Consider the following 20388-nt stretch of genomic DNA (forward strand, 5'->3'; position numbering starts at 1 on the left):
TTTTCCCTTCTTATTTATTTATTTATTTTTGAGACAGAGTCTCACTCTGTTGTCCAGGCTAGAGTGCCGTGGCATCAGCCTAGCTCACAGCAACCTCAAACTCCTGGGCTTAAGCGATGCCTCAGCCTCCCAAGTAGCTGGCCACCATGCCTGGCTAATTTTTTCTATATGTATTTTTAGTTGGCCAGCTAATTTCTTTCTATTTCTTAGTAGAGATGGGGTCTCGCTCTTACTCAGGCTGGTCTCAAACTCCTGAGCTCAAGCAATCCTCCTGCCTCGGCCTCCCAGAGTGCTAGGATTACAGGCGTGAGCCACTGTGACCAGCCCATATTTTAAAATAACTGGTTTTAGACCAATAGTATCTACTCAAAGAAGTTCAAAGTCCTATATAATTTAAGAATGCTGGAGGAGATTTAAAATTCCGATCTAGATACCTTATTTTATTGGGCTTTGCATACACACACACACACACACACACACACACACACACACACCCCACACATATATCTGTGCTTCACAGATACTGTGTTTTTTAGAAATTGAAGGTTTGTGGCAATCATTGGCACCATTTTTCCAGAAGTTCACTTCATGTCTTTGTGTCACATTTTGGTAATTCTTGCAATATTTCAAATTCAAATTTTTCATTATTATTATACCTATTATGGTGATCTGCGACCAGTGATCAGCAATGTAACTATAGTAATTGTTTTGGGGTGCCACAAACTGTGCCCATATAAGACAATGAACTGAATGGATAATGTGTGTGTTCTGACTGCTCCACTCACTGGCCCTTCCCTGTCTCTCTCCCTCTCCATGGGCCTCCCTATTCCCTGTGACACAACAATGTTGACATTAGGCTAATTAATAAGCCCACAATGGCCTCTAAGTGTTCAAGTGAAAGGAAGAGTCACATGTCTCTCACAAGCTTAACCAAAAGCTAGAAATCATTAAGTTTAGTGAGGAAGGCATGTTCAAAACCAAGATAGGCCAAAAGCTAGGCCCCTTACAGCAATTAGTCAAGTTGTGAATGCAAAGGAAAAGTTCTTGAAGGAAAGTAAAAGTGCTACATTGGTGAACACACAAATGGTAAGAAAGCTATATCTCCTTATTGCTGATACGAAGAAAGTTTTCATAGTATGGATAGAAGATCAAATCAGCTACAACATTCTCTCAAACCAAAGCCTAATCCAGAGCAAGGCCCTAACTGTCTTTAATTCTATGAAGGCTGAGAGAGGTGAGAAAGGTGCAAAAGAGAAGTTGGAAGCTAGCAGAGGTTGGTTCATGAGATTTAAGGAAGCCAGCTCCACATCATAAAAGTACAAGGTGAAGCAGCAATTGCTAATGTAGAAGCTGCAGCAAATTATCCAGAAGGTCTAGCTAAGATTATTGATGAAGGTGGTACATTAAACAACAAATTTTTAATGTAGACAAAACAACCTTCTATTGGAAAAAGATGCCATCTAGGACTTTTATAGCAGGAGAGGAAAAGTCGAAGCTTCAAAGGACAGGCTGACACTCAGACTTCAGTGGAGGAAGTAACTGTAGATGTGGTGGAAATAGCAAGAGAATTAGATGTAGAATGTGAAGATGTGACTGAATTGTTGCAATCTTACGATAAATCTTGAACAGATGAGGAATTGCTTCTCATGGATAAGCAAAGAAAGTCGTTTCTTGAGATGGAATCCACCTGTGGTGAAGATGCTGTGATTACTGTTGAAATGCTAACAAAGGATTTAGAATATTACATAAACTTAATTAATTATAAAGCAGTGGCAGAGTTTGAAAGAATTGACTTCAGTTTTGGAAGTTCTTTGAGTAAAATCCCATCAAATAGCATTACATGTTACAGAGAAATCTTTTGTGAAAAGAAGCATCAATCGATGCTATAAACTTCATTATTACCTTATTTTCAGAAACTGCCACAGTCACCCCAAGTTGCAGCAATTACCACCGTGATCAGTCAGCAGCCATCCACACGAGGCAAGACTCTAGCAGCAAAAAAATTATGACTCACTGAAGGCTCAGATGATCATTAGCATTTTTTAGCAATAAAGTATTTTTTTAACTAAGATATGTACATTTTTAGACATGCTTTTGCATACTTAATGGACTACAGTATAGTGTAAACCTAACTTTTAAATGCACTAGAAAAAAAATTGGGTGACTCGCTTTATTGCAATATTTGCTTCATTGTGGTGGTCTGGAACCAAGCCCAGAATATCTCCGAGGTATACCTGTACATACTCACTCTGGTTTTTAGAATTGAGGACTATGAGCATGATCAAAGTATTTTTAGATGAAAATTTTATGCTTCTTGTAAATCAGTGTTTAAACTTTAGCACAAATTGGAATCACCTGAAGGACTAGTTAAAACAGACTGTTGGGACCCACTTCCAGAATTGCTAATTCCATAGGGCCGGAGTAGGGCCCAAGTATTTTCATTTCTTAAAAATTCCCAAATGGTAGGGACCACACTTTGAAAACCACTGAGGCAGATTATTTGATGATGCATATTTTCAGAATCCATACATTTTCAAGAATAGCATGTATGCCATTGAGAACATAGACAGTCATTGTTAAAGCCAGAAGAATAGTAATGAGATTTACAGCTTCACAAGTTCTTAATTGACCATTTTCAATCACCTTGGCCCATGCCTAGTACAGAATGCTTAGTAATGCAAGAAATCTTTAAGCAATGTCTTTGCCCTAAGAATATAATTTAAAATATGTTCTTATCTATTTACATCCTTCTTTTATAGCTGATTAAACTGATGTGGCAACTGAGACTTTTAATTGTTGATTTAAATTGTGGACTATAAAAAAGGCATAATAGTTATGTCTTCCACACTACTTAAAGCCATTATAAGGTATTACTATTAATATTAAAAAACAAAACAAAACAAAAAAACCTTCAATTTTTCCCTAGCCCCTACTCTGGTTGATATTTAAATATAATTATAAAGACTTAGAATAAAAAAAATTTAACTGGAATGATGAAATCAGTATTCCTAACACTGCTTAGTGGCTTTTAGATCCTAGGACATATGTTTAGTATGTATTCTGTTGATTTTTCAACAGAGCATGTTAATGAACATGTCTCAGTTACCTATTGAATAATCTCTTGAAAATGTTTATCTGTGATTATTTATTCATCAGATTACCCTCCCATTTTAGCAGTACTTTTCAACTTGGAGAAGAGAAATCCCGGGGATTCTAGAACAGCTCAGAGCATGATTTCCCCAGTAATGATATTGAAGGTTGAATAAGAACAAGTGAATAGATGTAGACAGTGACCAAGAATGACAAAGAAAGACAATTACCTTATTAATTAATACAATCTCGACTGTCATCAAATGAGCTATGTGGCAGATATCCTGGACCCAGGAATTAGTCACTATCAAGGTTGCAAAGGGACACATTAAATTGAAAGGGGCAAGAATTTAACAAAACAAAATGATAAACTACAAAAGGTAATTCAATGAACAGGGGAGCTTCTTACATATTCCCTAATAGGGCATTGTAGAAACATTAAGGGATGGATGGATGTCCAAGCCAAGATGGGTATTTTACTGTTAACTTTGACATTGAATAGTGAGAAATTCTTGTGCAGGGAGCTTCCTGTGTGTGATTCTCAGATTTATCACCTATAAAAAGCAATGAATACAATCTAGTCTGCTTACCTGGCAGGGCTGTGAGGATTAAATTCAATTATATACTTTGAAGTGAAAAGTCCAAAACAAATGTGTAGTTTTGGTATCTGTTCAGTGAAAATTGATTCTAATTTCCCTAACAGTAATTTAAATGTTTAATTAAATGTGCAATGTTGACATCTTTACCTTTCCAAGCACTTTTACACTTTTCCAGGGTTAAAATGAGCAGTTTGGTCACTTAAACTAGGGAAAAATACCTGTAGGTTTTTTTTTTTTTAACCCAATGTCATAGCTTCTTAACTGCTCTCAATTAGATAATAGACACAACTTGATGTGCAAGCCACAAAATAGTAAATACCTTTGCCAAATTTATTGGGAAAAAAAGACTGAGAAAGGTGTAAACAATTTAATTTTAGCAATTCTATAGTAGAATCTCTAAGTAATCATTAGTTAAAAAAAAAAACAAACCTAGTGCCGTAAGTACATAAGTAAAAATTCTAAAAGCTCACTAATTTTCAAGATAAAGTACAGTTATATAATTTTAAAATGTTCCAAATTAGTAATAAGAAAAACTCATCAACAGAACTTCTGAACTCAATAGCCAATATTTTACTTTATCTGCTAATGTGGAAATTTCTTAAAAAACACACATTCTCTTGTTCAGTTTCTTTGACATCTTATTCTGTAACTTCCATTAACATGGCCTTTAGCATTTTAGGAAATTGACTTTATGTTTTTTCATTTGAATGTGTCATATTGTATTGAACTCTTAACTTTTATTGGAACAGCCAAAGCATCAACCAACATTTTAACCTATTAATCTAAAGTAAACTGTTTTTTTTCTCATTTATTCTATCAGTTAGGATGCTTCTAGTTGCAAGTAACAGAAAATGAAATTTGTTTATCTCACATTAAAGGAAGTCCAGTGGTAGCACAGGCCGCAGAGTAGGTTTTTTGCAAGCTTAATTATATATTAAAGGACTTGGCTTCTTCTCATCACTACTTTGCCATCCTTTGTATTGGCTTTTCCCTGGGAAAGGGTGGAAGGAGAGTAAAAAGCTACAGCACTTCCAAGCATTCAGAGCAATGGGAAGTCTTGTTAAATCACAGATTGCTGGGTCCAACTTCCACAATTTCTGATTTAGTAGGTCCAAGTGGGGTGTGAGAATTTGCATTTCTATTAAGTTCCCAGGTGATGCTGATGCTGCTGGTAGTGGGGTCACACTTTGAGAAATACTTATGCTAATGATTCTGAAAGAGAAAGATTTTCCTTTTATTTTAGTTGACATAATAATTGTTCATACTTATGGGATACAGAATGATGTTTTGATACATGTATACAATGTGTAATGATCAAATCAGGGTAATTAGTATATCCATCACCTAAAAATATTATCATTTCTTTGTTGGGAATATTTAGAATCCTCTCTTCTAGCTACTTGAAAATATACAATCAATTATTGTTGGCTGGGTGTGGTGGCTTATGCCTGTAATCCTAGCACTTTAGTAGGCTGAGGCAGGAGGATCGCTTGAGCCCAGGAGTTTGAGACCAGGCTGAGCAACATAGCAAGACCCTATCTCTGGAAAAAATTTAAAAATTAGCCGGGCATGGTAGTGAGCTCCTGTAGTCCCAGCCACTTGGGAGGCTGAGGCAGGAGGATTGCTTGAGCCCAGGAGTTTGAGATTACAATGAGCTATGATGATACCACAGCACTCTAGCCTGGACAACAGAGTGAGATCCTGTCTTATAAAAACATTATTGTTAACTATCAGTATTTTACAGTGCTATAAAACACTAGAACTTATTATTCCTATCTCTAATTTTATATCTGTTAAACAACCTTTTTCTATCCCTCCTCCTCCTATCCTTTCCAGCCTCTAGTAACCACTATTCTACCCATTCCTTCTATAAGCTCAACTTTTTAATCTCCCACATGAGTGAGATCATGTGGTATTTATCTTTCTATGCCTGACTTATTTCACTTGTATTTTCTGGATATTTTGTCAGGTAAATAATTTGTAAATATGTTCTCCCATTCTACAGATTGTCTCTTCATTCTGTTGATTATTTTCTTTGCTGTGCAGAAAATTTTTAGTTTGGTTAGTCCCATTTGTCTGTTTTTGTTTCTGTTGCCTGTACTTTTGAAGTCTTATCCATAAAATATTTGCCTAGACCAATAATGTCCTGAAGCATTTTCCCTAAGTTTTCTTCTAGTAGTCTCATAGTTTTGAGTTTTACATTAAAGTCTTTAATCCATTTTGAGTTTATTGTTGTATATGGTGAGAGATAGGGTCTAATTTTATTCTTCTTCATATGGATATACAATTTTCCCAGCACCATACTGAATAAGGTGTTCTTTCCCCAGTGTATGTTCTTGGCTACTTTGTTGCAAATCAGTTGCCTATAAACATGTGGATTCATTTCTGGATTCTATACTCTGTTTCATTGGTCTATGTGTCTGTTTTTAGATCAATACCATGCTGTTTGGGCTACCATTGCTTTGTAGTATATTTTTAAGCCAGCTACAGTGATGCTTCCAGCTATGTTCTTTTTGCTCAGGATTGCTTTGGCTATTTTGGGGTCTTTTGTGGTTTCATATAAATTTTAAGATTTTTTTTCAATTTCTGTGAAGAATGTTATTGGTATTTTGATTGAAATTGCATTGAATATGTAGATTGCTTTGGGATATATGGTCATTTTAACAATATTAATTCTTTCAGTCTATGAGCATGGAATATCTTTCCATTTTGGGGTGTCCTCTATGATTTCTTTCATCAGTGTTTGTAGATTTCATTGTAGAAATCTTTCATCTTTTTGGTTAAATTAATTCCAAGATATTTTTATAGCTATTGTAAATGAGATTATTTTCTTGATTTCTTTTTCAGCTAACTCATTATTGGTGTCTAGAAATGCTACTGATTTTTGTATGTTGATTTTGTATCCTGCAATATTACTGAATTCATTTATCAGTTCTAAAATTTTTTTGGTGGAGTATTTAGGTTTTTCTATATATAAGATGTCATTCACAAAGAGGGACAATTTGACTTCCTCTTTTCCAGTTTGGATATTCTTTATTTCTTTCTCTTATCTAATTGCTCTGGCTAGGACTTTCAGTACTATGTTGAATAAGAGTGGTAAAAGTGGGTATCCCTGTTTTATTTTGGTTCTTAGAGGAAAAGCTTTCAGTTTTCATCTTTTTCCCACTCATTATGATGTTAGCTGTGGGCTTATTATATATGCCTTTATTGTATTGAGATATCTTCCTTCTATACCTAATTTGTTGAGAGTTTTACCATGGAGGGATTTTGAATTTTATCAAATGCTTTTTCTGCATCTATTGAGATGATCATACAGTTTTGTCCTTTATTCTGTCAATGTGGCTAATCATATTTATTGATTTGTAAATGTTGAACCATACTTGTATCCCTGGGATAAATCCCACTAGATTATGGTGTATTATCTTTATGATGTGCTGTTGGATTTGGTGGCTAGTATATTGTTGAGGATTTTTACATCTATGTTCATCTGGGATATGAGTCTGTAGTTTTCTTTCTGTGTTGTGTCCTCATCTGGTTTTGGTATTAGCGTATGCGGGCTGCATACAATGAATTAGAAAGCGTACCCTACTCCCTCCTCTTCAATTTTTTGGAATAGTTTTAGAGGAATTAGTGTTAGTTCCTCTTTAAAAGTTTGGTAAAATTCAGCAGTAAAACAATCCATTTTTGGGCTTTTCTTTCTTGGGAGACTTTTATTACTGAATCACTCTTGCTACTCATTATTGGTCTGTCTGGGTTTTCTATTTATTTCTGGTTCCCATTTTGTAGGTTATATGTCTCCAGAAATTTATCCATTCCCTCTAGGTTTTCCAACTTGTTGGCATATAGTTGTTCATATGCTGTGAACCTTTGTATTTCTTGGTATCAGTTATAATTCCTCTTTCTTTGTTTCCTATTTTATTTATTTGGGTCTTCCTTATTTTTTTTCCTCAGCATAGCTAATGTTTTGTCAATTTTGTTTTTTTCAAAAAACCACAGCTTTTCATTTTGTCGATCTTTTGTACTATTTTTCTTTTGTTTCAATTTTGTTTATTTCTGCTCTAATCTTTATTGTTCCTTTCCTTCTACTAATTTTGGATTTGGTTTGCCTTTGCTTTTCTATAGTGCAGTTTAAGTCCATGTTTCATTGTTGATTTTCTGCCTAGATCACCTGTCCAGTGCTGAATGTGGGGTGTTGAAGTTCCTAACTATTATTGTATTGGGGTCTATCTCTCTCTTTAGCTCTAATAATATTTGCTTTACATATTTGTGTTGTTGGCTGAATAGATATTTACAATTGCTATGTCCTCTTGCTGAACTGATCCCTTATATAATGACCTTCTTTGTCTCTTTTTATGTGTTTTGACTTAAAATTTATTTTGTTTTATGTAAGTACAGCTATTCCTGCACACTTTGGTTTCTATTTGTGTGGAATATCTTTTTCCATTCCTTCACTTCCAATCTACTTGTGTCTTTACAGATGAAGTGAATTTCTTGTAGGTAGCATACAGTTGGGTCTGGTTTTTTTTTTTTTTTATCAATTTTTAAATCAATTCAGTCAGTCTATATCTTTTAATTGGGGAATTTAAACCATTTACACTCAAAGTTATCATTGATAAATGAGGATTTGCTGCTGTTTTTGTTAATTATTTTCTGAATGCCTTGTATATCCTTTGTTCCATTCTTTTTTTTTTTTTTTGCCTGCGTTATTTCAAAAGACTTGTCTTCAAGTTCAAAAACCCTTTCTTCTGCTTGATCTAGTTTGTTGTTGAAGTTCTTTTTTTTTTTTTTTTTTTTTTTTTGAGACAGAGTGTCACTTTGTTGCCCGGGCTAGAATGAGTGCCGTGGCATCAGCCTAGCTCACAGCAACCTCAGACTCCTGGGCTTAAGCGATCCTACTGCCTCAGCCTCCCTAGTAGCTGGGACTACAGGCATGAGCCACCATGCCCGGCTAATTTTTTTGTATATATATTTTTTAGTTGGCCAGATAATTTCTTTCTATTTTTAGTAGAGACGGGGTCTCACTCTTGCTCAGGCTGGTCTCGAACTCCTGACCTCGAGCGATCCACCCGCCTCGGCCTCCCAGAGCTAGGATTACAGGCGTGAGCCACCGCGCCCGGCCTAGTTTGTTGTTGAAGTTCTTGATTGTATTGTTTCATTCTTTCAATTCTTCAGTTTTAAGATATTTGGTTCTTTTTTCATGATATCTTTTCGTTGAATTTCTCATTCAAATCATGAATTGTTTTCTTGATTTCCTTGTAATGTCTATTTGTGTTCTCTGGCATCTCACTGAGTTTCCTTAAGATCATTATTTGAATTCCTTTTCAGGTATTTCATACATTTCCTCTTTTATGAGGTTTCTTATGAAGAATTATTGTGTTCCTTTGGAGGTGTCATATTTCCTTGCTTTTTTCATGTTTCTTGTTTCCCTACATTTATACCTGTGTATTTGGTGTAACAGTTGCTTCTGCCAATTTTATGAAGTAGAATTCATAGACAAAGACTTTCCTACAGATGACAGTGCCAGTGGAGTAGAGTGCTTTGGTTTTAGTTCTGGGTGAGGGCACTAATGTAGTCTCCATATGATTTCTTCAGCTGTAATCAATGTCAGTGGTAACTATGAGTTCCCTGGTGGCTTAAGTTGTGGTTGTTTGTGGAAGCTGTGGGGCAGCTTTGCTGGATGGGGATGCCAAGTGAGCTGGTCCTTGGGCCCCTGCTCAGCACATGAGTGCATGGCGGCCCTACTGCTGGAGTAGGCAGGGTTGCCAGTGGTAGTGGTGGTGGGCCTTGGGCAGACTGGTCCTTGGGCCCCTAGTCAGCACGGTGGTAGTGGTGGGCCCTGAGTGGGCCTTTCCTTGGGTCCCTGACTGGTACATGTAGGTGCTGGGGGTGGCCAGGAATGGATGTTTGAGGATCAATCATCATGTTAGTGGCAAAATATTTTATCATTTGGAATATGACAGAGAGTTCCCATCAATGTCCTCAAAGGGCCTGACATCATTTTTAGTTTGTAAGCTTCTTGTTAAATATTCCATATTGGGACACTGCTCATTTAGAATACCAATATTCCTATTAGTTGATGTAGCAGTTTCTTAGAAAATAGTTTTGCATTCAGTTGTTTGAATTGGGGGCTGATTGGGCCAGTTCAAGCCCCGAATTTTCATTTCAGCTTATTTGTTTCCAACATGTAGAAAACTTCTTCCTAAACCCCCATTTTTCTAATTCCCCCAAAGATAGGACATTTGGCAATATCAATTTTTTAAAATATCTTATAGGCTACACAAACATTATCTTTTATAACCAAGAAAGGAAAAATAAAGTCACCTGAAGGCATACTGTTAATGCTTCTAGTCTAATTTTCTACCTGATCTTTCTTTGTAGTAATACATTTTCTAATACAAAGGTTTAACAATTTTTTGTGTTGCAAAAACTCTTTCCTGCCAATTTATAATTACTTTTCTTTATTATCTATCTCACAAACCATATTGCCAAATTGTCATTCCCTCTTCTCCATTATCTGTCTTACAAACAAACCATCTCCTTGATATGGGTTCCATATTTTATGTAGTATGCTAAACGAGAGTAGTGGTCTGTTTGCATGATTGTTCAGAGCTAAACTTCAGGATCCTTATAAAGCCTTTGACTGTTACTGTGTTGTGTATCTCCCTCTCTATTTTATTATAATAATGGCTTTTTTTTTTGCCTTTTTTTCCCCATTTATTCTTACAATAGGAAGCACAGTGGAGAGAGATGATTTCTGCAGGGGGCCTGTAAGGACATGAGACAAGTTCAAGCAAAGATGCAAGCTTTGCAAAGAATATCTGACTTCTAGAAAATGTTGGGGAAGAAAATTTTTAAGTGCAAAAATGTGCCACTTTAGAGGTATAGGAAACACAACCTTTCCTAAAGCTCTACTCAGACCCCAGCGTGCAGCAGGATAAAGAGAGATTGAAAATGTTTCTGATGTGAAATTGAGAAAGCATTTAAATGGAAGGAGGAGGCCTAGGGTATTAAAGCAAACACAGCCAGTGGCCTGTAGAGAGGATATAGAATTAGTCCTATAGCTTCAACTATTTGTGACAACCAATGATCAGCAAAGCTTTCAAAGTTGGTAGAAGATATTGATCAGTGGCAATTAACTTACTCAGCTAGTCTAAGGCTGTTGGTTATACAAAGCCTCCTAGCTGTCTTGTCTAGGAATTAAATGAGTAAATTCCTTGATCACTAAGGTAATGACTGAAGATGGTGCTGGTGAGTACAGTAAGTGCTCACTTAACATCATTGATAGGTCTGTGGAAACTATGACTTTAGGCAAAGCAATGTACAATGAAACCAATTTTACCATACGCTAATTGATATAAATAAGAGTTAAGTTCCCATGGCATATTTCTAGTCACAAAAACATCACCAAGCTTCTAAATAAAGACCAAAACACTTCTCATATTAAACACTGAAAAAAATGTGATTTATTCATACATTTAAGAAAGATTAATAAAAATAAGTAAGACAATTATTTACCCAATTATTCCAGTTCAGGGTTGTGGGTGGCTGGAGCCTATCCCAGCAGCTCAAGGTGCAAGGTGGAAACTAACCCTGGATGGGATGCCATTCTATCAGAGGGTGAACTCACACCCACACCCACACTCATTCCAACTGGGAAGATTTAGACATACCAATTATCCTAATGTGCACATCTTTGGGATGTGAGAGGAAACTGGAGTACCTGGAGAAAACTCATGCAGACAAGGGGAGAACATGCAGACAACAGAGTTTTCCAGGCCAGGAATCAATTTTCTTTTTCTCATCAACATTATAACAAATCAACATTGAAAGAAATGATGTTATTTGAAGACCTGCTGTATAGTGCTTTCAGTTTTGTCAGGCATTGTCAGTTTTGGTGGGCATGCCATCAAAATCCAAAGCACAGGCTCAGCTGAAATTTCCCACTTGCTTGGAAACAACCACCTCAACATGTTATCTTTTAATTTCAAATGGTGACCTGGGCTCAAAATCTGGGTGTGTAATTTATCTACTCTGGGCAGTGCTCAATATCCCAATGATTAGGGCTTATTCCCATTCAGATCACATTGTCCTAGTTAACCCCTTTGTGGTTTTTGGAAATATAGGTTCATTTTTAAACTTGTTAGAATCCCTTAACTCCTCTTTGCTTTACAGCAGACCAGAAGCATGTATTTTAGTTTGATCATGGGAAGCAAGTAGCAAAGTCAAAGGTGGGATTATGTTTATTCATTCAACAACAAATATTTATTTAAGATGACCACTTTCCAGATCACCCATTTATTCAATAGGTCTTCACCACACATTTATTACAGTCAAATGTTTTGGGCCAGAGATGAATTGGCAAGTTTGGAAACTAGACAAAGTGCTCTCTCTTAAATGTGTACATTTATATCTCAAATCTTTGGGTTTATATAATTTGGGATATTATATATATATTTTTACAAAAAATAGCTGTTATCTAAGACTATAAATTTTTTTTGTTTTCCAAAAATATCTATAATACAAATTTATTGATTTTGTATAGGAGATTTTACATATATACACCCACACATATATATGTAGTTTCAGAATATTATGGGGTACAAATGCTTTGGTTACATAAATTGCTTTTGTACAGTTTCAGTCAAGATTGTAAGTGTGCCCATCCCCGGCTAGCTTGGTGGGGAAGGTATTCAGGTACAGAATAGAGGATCACACCATAGAGATATGTTGATGAGGCTCCAGCTAAGTAGTTCATTCAATCAAGTTTCATTTCCAGCTCTTTGACGCTCCCAAGCCTAGGAATTTGTGAGATGACTGACAGTAGATTAACAATGAAGTATGTAAGAATTCTTCTTGGCAAAGCTGGTCTTATCCAGTTTATGTTTTGGATGAGCAATAGAAACAATGGCTTTCACAATTTAGGCAACCACAAGTAAAATTTCAGTTTAAGTCACTTTAAGTATAAACCATGGAGTTATAAATCCTTGGGGGAATTAATTATGGATTCAGTTTTAATGCTAGAGTATTGCAGTGTACAATAGGCAATTCTGAAAAGTTGCTGTTGATAAAAAGTTGCAGGTAATTAAAGCGATCCAATATCAAATTCTGTACAAAATTACCTTCTATTTTGTACGTGCATATGTTCATGCCAAATAGCATTTATATTGTGTAATCTTCCTTAGAGGCTTTTTTGTTTTTAATATGATGCTGTTGTTTCAAGGTTCAAAAAATAAATTCACCAATAACCATTACAAATTGATTCCAACAATGAACAAGAGATAGCACTTTCATTGTACAAATCGTAGGCTTATGCCACTGTGCAGACAAAAATCATTTAGCATGCAAGCCTGAGGTGGATCATAGATAGTAACATAGATTTCTATTAAATAGAAATCTACTTGATAGTTATTTTTATGAGTTCATCTTTAAAAAGTGAGCTCGCTGAATAACAGCTCAATATTTCTTAAAAGAAAGGTAAATCTAGAAAGCTGTCCAGAATTTTTGCTCCTACACTACTAGTTCCACCTACCTGGTCCATTTATTTTGATAGTGAACATAAGGTTAGAAAGCATATTGGGATATGTTACAGGACCTGAAATAGGGGGCAAATTTGTAATGGGAGTGTTGATGGAGAAAAATACTTTTAGCATAAATGGGAGTTTCCATTTGATCTGCCTAGAGTTCTTTGGAGGCTGCGCAAGAACTCAGCAGGTGTAGCCCTGCCCTCTAGTGGATGTGGGTGCGAGAAGACATCGGCTCAATATCTGCTCTGCCTGGTTTACCAAGACTAATTAAAACCAATCGTCCATTAAAAAGCAATTATTAGGGGTCTGGGTGACGTACCCAGCAAGTGGAAGGTTCATGGGAGAAAAGACATAGCCAGTGGCCAAAAAAGTGTCCGTTCTTTGGCTTCAATCAGTGGACGATTGGTGTCTAGTTGCTGTTCCAGCCTCTCCCCGGTTCCTTAACACTTGAAACAAATGAAAAAGATTAGTTTTCCCTCGATCTCTGAGACTGAACCTTGCCCTCTAATTACACACAAGAACTGAAGTACACCCCTTACGGGGACAGAATTTTGGGAATTCGCCCTGCGATGACCGGCTCTTGCAAGAAATGTGAAGTAGCCGGAGCTGGGGGTTGCAAGCGGGTGTGGGAGACTCGGCAGGCTGCTCACGGTGCCCCATTCCCTGGCAGAACACTGGCGCCTGTCTGCGCTCGTCCCCTCCATCGGCTGCCCTGGCGTCGCCCGCCGAGATTGTGACGGCCGCCTTGACGGGAGGGGCTTCCCCTGCGGACTTCGTAGAGAGCGTTCAAACGCCTCGGGGACAGCGGCCATGACTGTGTCGGTCCGCTTGGCCCGACCCCGCGGCCTCCTCATGGGAATGAGTGGCCAACACGGGGCGCGGGCGGAGGTTCGACCCTCGCGCCCGGTGGGTGCGTAAAAGCGGACGGGTACCATCGCGAGGACCAGCGAGGGGCCGCCACAGGGCCGGCAGGCACGGGTCGGGCCGCCAACCCGGCGCGCCCTCCTACCGCACTGCTCAGCTCCCAAACAGCGCCCTTGCGGGACCGAAAGCTCTACCTTCATTTCACTTCCGCCTTCCCCGCCCGTGAGTGCGAATGCGCCTGTGCGCGCGCCTCTCGCAGCGGAAGTAGTAGCGACAAAGCTCGGTGCACGGCAGGCACTGAGTGTGGGGCGCGCCGGGGCGGCGGGCGGCGGGGAGGGACGGAGCGCAGGAGCCGGAGGCGGGAGCAGACCAGCGCGGCCGCGCCGAGCCGAACCGGCCGGGCCGAGCGTGACGGTCTCCTCACCTCCTCTCCTTTCCCCTCCCCGCCCGCCCTGCTGCTCACTACTTCTCACGACGCGAGCAGGCTCCCGCCTTGCGCCGCCGCCCCACGAGCAGCTCCTTTTCGCCCGAGGCGCGCGGGACGCCCCCGCGAGCCCCGCGGGTGAGTCCCCGCAGCCTGGAGGAGGGGCGGGGTCTAGATCTTTGAGAGGGTACCTGTGTTACCTCTTGCCCCCGTTTCCAGAAACTTCCACGTTCTGAAGGAAGAGGGCGCCCGGGGATACCCCGGCTGGGGGTTGTCTCTAGGGCGCCGCCCGGCTGGCGTGAGCTCGGGACGTTGCGGGCAGCCGAGAGGGCGGGTGCGGGTTCTGGGGGCTCCCGAGGTGGCGGCTGGGCGGGGGACTCCCTTACCCTTTCTGTCGTCAGCGCCGCTTCTCCTGGTTTCTCTTGCAGATGCTGCTGCTAGGGGTGGTGGGAGCAGCCGTGGGACGCGTGGCCGGGAACGGGGGTGACAGCCTGGGATTCCGGGGGCTTCTCTTCCTTGTCCTCCTCTCCTCTCTCTTCCCAGTGTGGCTGTGGCTGACACTAAAGACTTTGTAGCCATCAACCAGAGTGCAGTTTCGATGGAAAATGAAGGTAAAGGCCCCTGGCAGACGGGTTGCAACGCGGAGTTGAGGGTGTGGTGGTTTGTTTTTAAGTTGTCTTTTTTCCACCTTTTTATTTTGCATGTGAAGTGTCCAAGGATTTGCTTGTTTAGGGTATCCAGCTTTTATTTTGGTCACATGGGGAATTTCGGGGATTAAGGTTCTGTGGGTGACTGAGCTTGATTCTGCTTTTCTGAGAAATTCCTGCTTTCTTTAGCTTAGCAAATGGAAGGGAAGTTTTCATTTCAGATAGCATCTATGCATTTGAAATGAAAGCTATTTGAAAGGAATCACCCGAGGGGAAATGAAAAAGGGGGCGAGGGGATGGACTGCATCTCTGTATATTTCCATCTCAAGCCTTGATACGGTGTGTGACTAGATTATACGAAAGAAAATGATTTTTAATTATCTCTAGCTTTGGGGAAAAAAAAGCTCATTGTTTTTCGGTTCGCAAAAACCGCCTCTGAATTTAATGGAATATTTTGAAGTCATTTTCTTTCTTAAAGTTCTACCCTATTTCAGAACATCATTTAGGAGGTTGACAATAAAACCTGTTTGTCCACTGTGCACTTTGAACGCCTTATATTGTCATTCACATGTTACTTGATTCCTTTGTCCTCATTAAAATATTTAATGCTTTTCCAACACAGCACTGATTTATTTTTTAAAACTGCTGAACAACTCAATAAATGATCTTTTTTCCCTCCTGAAATAACCACACTTATTCTTTGGACTGACTTCTGCATGTGTGCAATCATCTTTTTTTTCTCCTAGCTTTAACCATGCTGCAAGATGCGATAAAAGATTCTTAACAAATTACAGTTTCTAAAATCTGTATCTAGTACAAAGGAGCTGCAATTGGGCCTGCTGGCTGCTTCTAATTTTTTTTTCCCATTGTTGAGAATGTAAGCTTGATATGTCTAAGGACTAGTAATTTTAAAGTAGATGTTTCTTATAGATGCAGTAATCTGTTTTGCAGTCTGAGACTTAAGGAATATGGAGGAAATATGATGAGAGGCATGATTATATTTTCCAATTTTACTCTAGATGTATAATTGGTGGAAGACATTTTCTGAAATGCAAAAGTAACTGCAGAGGAGTTATACTGTCTAATTGGGTCTTGAGAAACATTTGAAAGCAGTAATGTTTTTGTTTGGTGGTATGGAAAATCACTTTTCTGAGCCTTTTTCCTCCTTAGTTTATAGATCTAAGAAAGGCAAATCCATTCTGCATGAGACAAAATTAAATGCTTTCAGATACCTCTAAAACTTAATGGATGTTTGTAAACTTATTTTCAAAATGTTACCAGATTTAGGAGAGTAGCCTAAAGTAGATGGATTCTTAAATGTTGCTTTTGTTTTTTGATCTCTGAGGAAGAACATGAGTAATAATACCGATTCTCCTTATCTCCTGAAGTGGGAGGGGGTAGTTGTGTTTGTGTCTGTATTTTATGGCCAAATATGAATGATGTGGTGGCTTCAAAGTAAAAGATTATACAATTCTTAAAAACTTGTGAGGTTTTCTGTCTCATTATTCTTGGCCATTAAGAGACTGTTTTTGCCAGCTTCTAACTACCATAACTGTGTTTTTTCCTTTTTACATATTTAAACATTTTTAAGAAGAATCTGTATATGGCTTAGAAATTTTCAACAATCTTTGACGATCTTAAAATACATGGATTAATATCTATGTCTTTTTATAGTTCACTTGCCTTTTTATGTATTCTTCTTTGACATGGTATGGTATTGATAGTTTAGAGGTGTGAAACAGAAATGGATTCAAGCCTTGTCTTGAGTCACATGTCTTATCTTGAACCACTTAAAGCCCTGTGATTTTAGGCAAATTACTTCCCCTTTTTGAGGCTCTATTTTCTTATCTATAAATTAGGATTGATAATGTTTAGTTTACAGAGTTGAGAGGATTAAATGGAAAACCCTGTATAAGTTCTCTTGAGGTGGGGGAAGGATAGAGTTTAAGAGCTTGGGTTGTGGAGCTAGGCAACCTGATTTGAATGCTGGATTCCCACTTACCATTATTTGGCTTTATGCAAATTATTAAAGCATTCTGTGCTTCAGTTTCTTCATCTATAAAGTAAGGATAATGATAGAACCTACCTTATGAGGTTGTTGTAAACATTTGGAACAGTATCTGGCATATAGTAAGTGCTCAATAAATGTTAATTGTAAATAGCCTAGTCCTATGATGCATACTAATATGCCAGCTGGCATTACTATGTTATCATGACAGTTGAATGTTGGAAAGGGGAACAGCAGGGGCCAAAATTCTCTGTTTGAAGTTGTCATTGTTAAGGGATAGGCAGAGTTAAGTAAGGAATTTTCTGTAGTGCTTTAAGCCTATATAAAGAGTTTTGAGCTCTATCAGGAAGCCAGGGGCCAGTGTGGAGACTGGCTTGGATTTGAATCCTCACAGGTAATTTTTTCCTCGAATAAAAATCTATTAATAACAAGTTACTGTCCTTCTAAGCTTTCTTAACTTGTAAATCTTCCCTTCTGTAAATGAGATAATGTCGTCTTGGGTGATTCCTGTGAGTAACAAATGAAGCCTGGTATGCAAAGTGGCCAGAACAATGGTTGACACACAGTTAGCTTGCAAGAGTATTTGAATGAAGCTATTCTTCCCCAGTAACAGAGGATTTTCCAGTCGGTATGCAGATCATTTATAGCTCTAGGTGTGAACAGTGTAGATAGTTGCTCCCTAGAGCATCAGCAGGCAGGTTCTTAGGTAGCCTGCCAAGTTTACTACGGTTTTGGGAGGAGAAAATGGCTTCATCCATGTGCTTCCCTTCAGCTGTGGTGGTATTTTCTTTGGCACTTCAGTTTTGATTCTTCTGGACCTTTTTTTTCAGGGCCCACCTAAATTTTCTCAGCAAAGCTTGACCAATTTTTAGCTGTAGATTCCAGGATGCTCCATGAATACTTCATGCCAATCACTAGGAACATTTGAAGTGAATTTCTTGGAATTTCAGGGACTGGCCGTAGGTATCCATTTGTGAGTTAGGATTTTATTCACACTATTTAGAATTCCTTTTTAAATGTTTATCACAAATATAAACCACTTAGGAATCTGAAATGTATAATTAAATGGCTCTTTTCTGATTTTTAGAAATTTTTGTATATGTAAAGGGCTAGCTTACTAGACAATTCTAGGTGGAGAATTTTGTAAATAGTTTCTCTTTCCCATCAATGGTATAAATTTGGCTTTTCCCATTAAAAAAGTGTAAATTTAATGCACACGAAACTAATATAGCCTTGAATTTTTGACTAGTGGAAAGAAAAGCAATTCGGACATGGTTAATTTAAGATTGTAGGCAAAGCTAATAGGTCTGGAAGGTAATCCCCCCAGTCTCTTTTGGCTGGCATTTGAAAATTAAAGTATTTGTATTTACACTTTTTCAGATAGTTTTCTTATTCAATGTCGAATTGTTAATCATTTAGGAATGTCTCAGGAAAAGATTGTATTAGGATAGTTGGAGAAGCTATGAGGAGAAAGGTGATTCCTTTTGTGTATTGTATTTCTTTTACGGGAAATAGGAAATCAGGTTATAAAAATATATCTTTAGGTGTGGAAAATATAGTTTATTTTATTTGCATTTTTGTCAATAAAATGATATTCTGGTTTTTTTTTTTTTTTTTTTTTTTTTTTGAGACAGAGTCTCACTCTGTTGTCCAGGCTAGAGTGCCATGGCGTCAGCCTAGCTCACAGCAATCTCAAACTCCTGGGCTCAAGCAATCCTGCCTCAGCCTCCCGACTAGCTGGGACTACAAGGCATGCGCCACTGTGCCTGGCTAATTTTTTCTATATGTATATTTTTAGTTGTCCATATAATTTCTTTCTATTTTTAGTAGAGATGGGGTCTCACTCTTGCTCAGGCTGGTCTCGAACTCCTGAGATCAAGCGATCCTCCCGCCTCGGCCTCCCAGAGTGCTAGGATTACAGGCATGAGCCATCGCGCCCAGCCAATAAAATGATATTCTTAATACTCCGGAAAAGAGTTAAAACTGAAAGAGATTGTGTATGTGACAGCATTTTATAAACAGTAGTAATTTAAGCCAGAGGAAGGATGCAGCAGAGATTATTTGTAAGCAGTACCCTTCTGACAATTGAATCCTAAATACTTGGCTTGTCTTAATGTTTTTATCATTCATTTGAAGTCAGCAGAATTCAGCTATGTTAACTGAAGCATACTGAAACAAAACAGTTTCCTAGGGAACATACCCCTAGGGCCCAAGGCTGATTTTCTTTTGAGATCTTTGTTAACCATGATCTGTTTTACAAGGTTAAATTATTATTTTTTTTTTTTTAAGGTGGAAAGAATATCATTGTTTGATGGAAAGGTTAGTTTGGTCATTGTTACATGTAACATGTTAAAATACCTCAGTTCAAGAGGTCCCCTCACATTACTTTGTTAAAACACAGACTCTTTTTGTAATGGTCTCAGGCATCAATTGTGACAAGATTATCTTTACTCTTCATATGAACAAGTGTTGGTAAAAGGCAGTAAGGTAAAAACTGGTTAGGTTAGTGCTGACGTTAATGCCATTATTTCATTCAGGAAGGGACTTCTCAAAAAAGTTGAGGCTGTGGTGATGCACTTCCTCTTGAATGTATATGGCTGGTATTTATATGCATTTGCTAATATAGTTGACTCTGGAACAACTTGGAGGTTAGAGGGGCTGACCCCACTGTGCAGTTAAAAATCCACATAAAACTTTTGATTCTCTTAAAACTTAACTACTATTAATAATAGCCTACTGTTGACTGGAAACCTTACTGGTAACATAAACAGTTTATTAGCAGATATTTTGTGTGTTATATGTATTATATACTGTGTTCTTACAGCAAAGTAAGCTACCAAAGAAAATTACATTAAGAAAATCATAAGGAAGAGAAAATATTTACTATTCATAAGTGGAAGTGGATCATCATAAAGGTCTTCATCCTCATTGTCTTCACATTTAATAGGCTGAGGAGGAGGAGGAAAAGGAAGAGTCGATCTTGCTGTCTTAGGGGTGGCAGAGGAGGAAGAAAATTCAAGTATAACTGGACCTGCACATTTTGAACTCCTGGTGTTCAAGGGTCAACCGTGTGTCTTCTGTCTTTTGGCTTTAAATTGCTGTTGACACAGATATAAATTTTAGGATTACAAGTAAATTACACAAATTGTGTTAAATTAGATTAGCTTAGGCTAAACTTGTGATACATTTAGAAAAATTTGAAATGTTAAAAAGCTATCTTATAGACAGTAGG

General features: G+C 38.2%; 1 protein-coding gene across 5 annotated transcripts in view; it reads left to right on the forward strand.

The window, feature by feature from the left end:
* The window catches only part of ATP2C1 (ATPase secretory pathway Ca2+ transporting 1), a 138316-nt gene that overhangs the window by 14369 nt on the left and 103559 nt on the right, over window positions 1–20388 (forward strand). Inside the window, exons 1-2 of one of the 5 annotated variants that reach the window (XM_045538566.1) lie at window positions 14430–14639; window positions 14930–15112. The exons of 2 other annotated variants lie outside the window; for them this stretch is intronic. In XM_045538566.1, coding sequence (XP_045394522.1) covers window positions 15107–15112 — 6 coding nt within the window. In that variant the 5' untranslated portion in view covers window positions 14430–14639; window positions 14930–15106. Of the gene's footprint in view, window positions 1–14429; window positions 14640–14929; window positions 15113–20388 lie in introns of those variants that run through there. 2 more of the 5 variants (XM_045538558.1, XM_045538575.1) reach the window with 2 other exon arrangements.

This window comes from Lemur catta, chromosome 1, assembly GCF_020740605.2.
Source record: "Lemur catta isolate mLemCat1 chromosome 1, mLemCat1.pri, whole genome shotgun sequence".
Taxonomy (NCBI): domain Eukaryota; kingdom Metazoa; phylum Chordata; class Mammalia; order Primates; family Lemuridae; genus Lemur; species Lemur catta.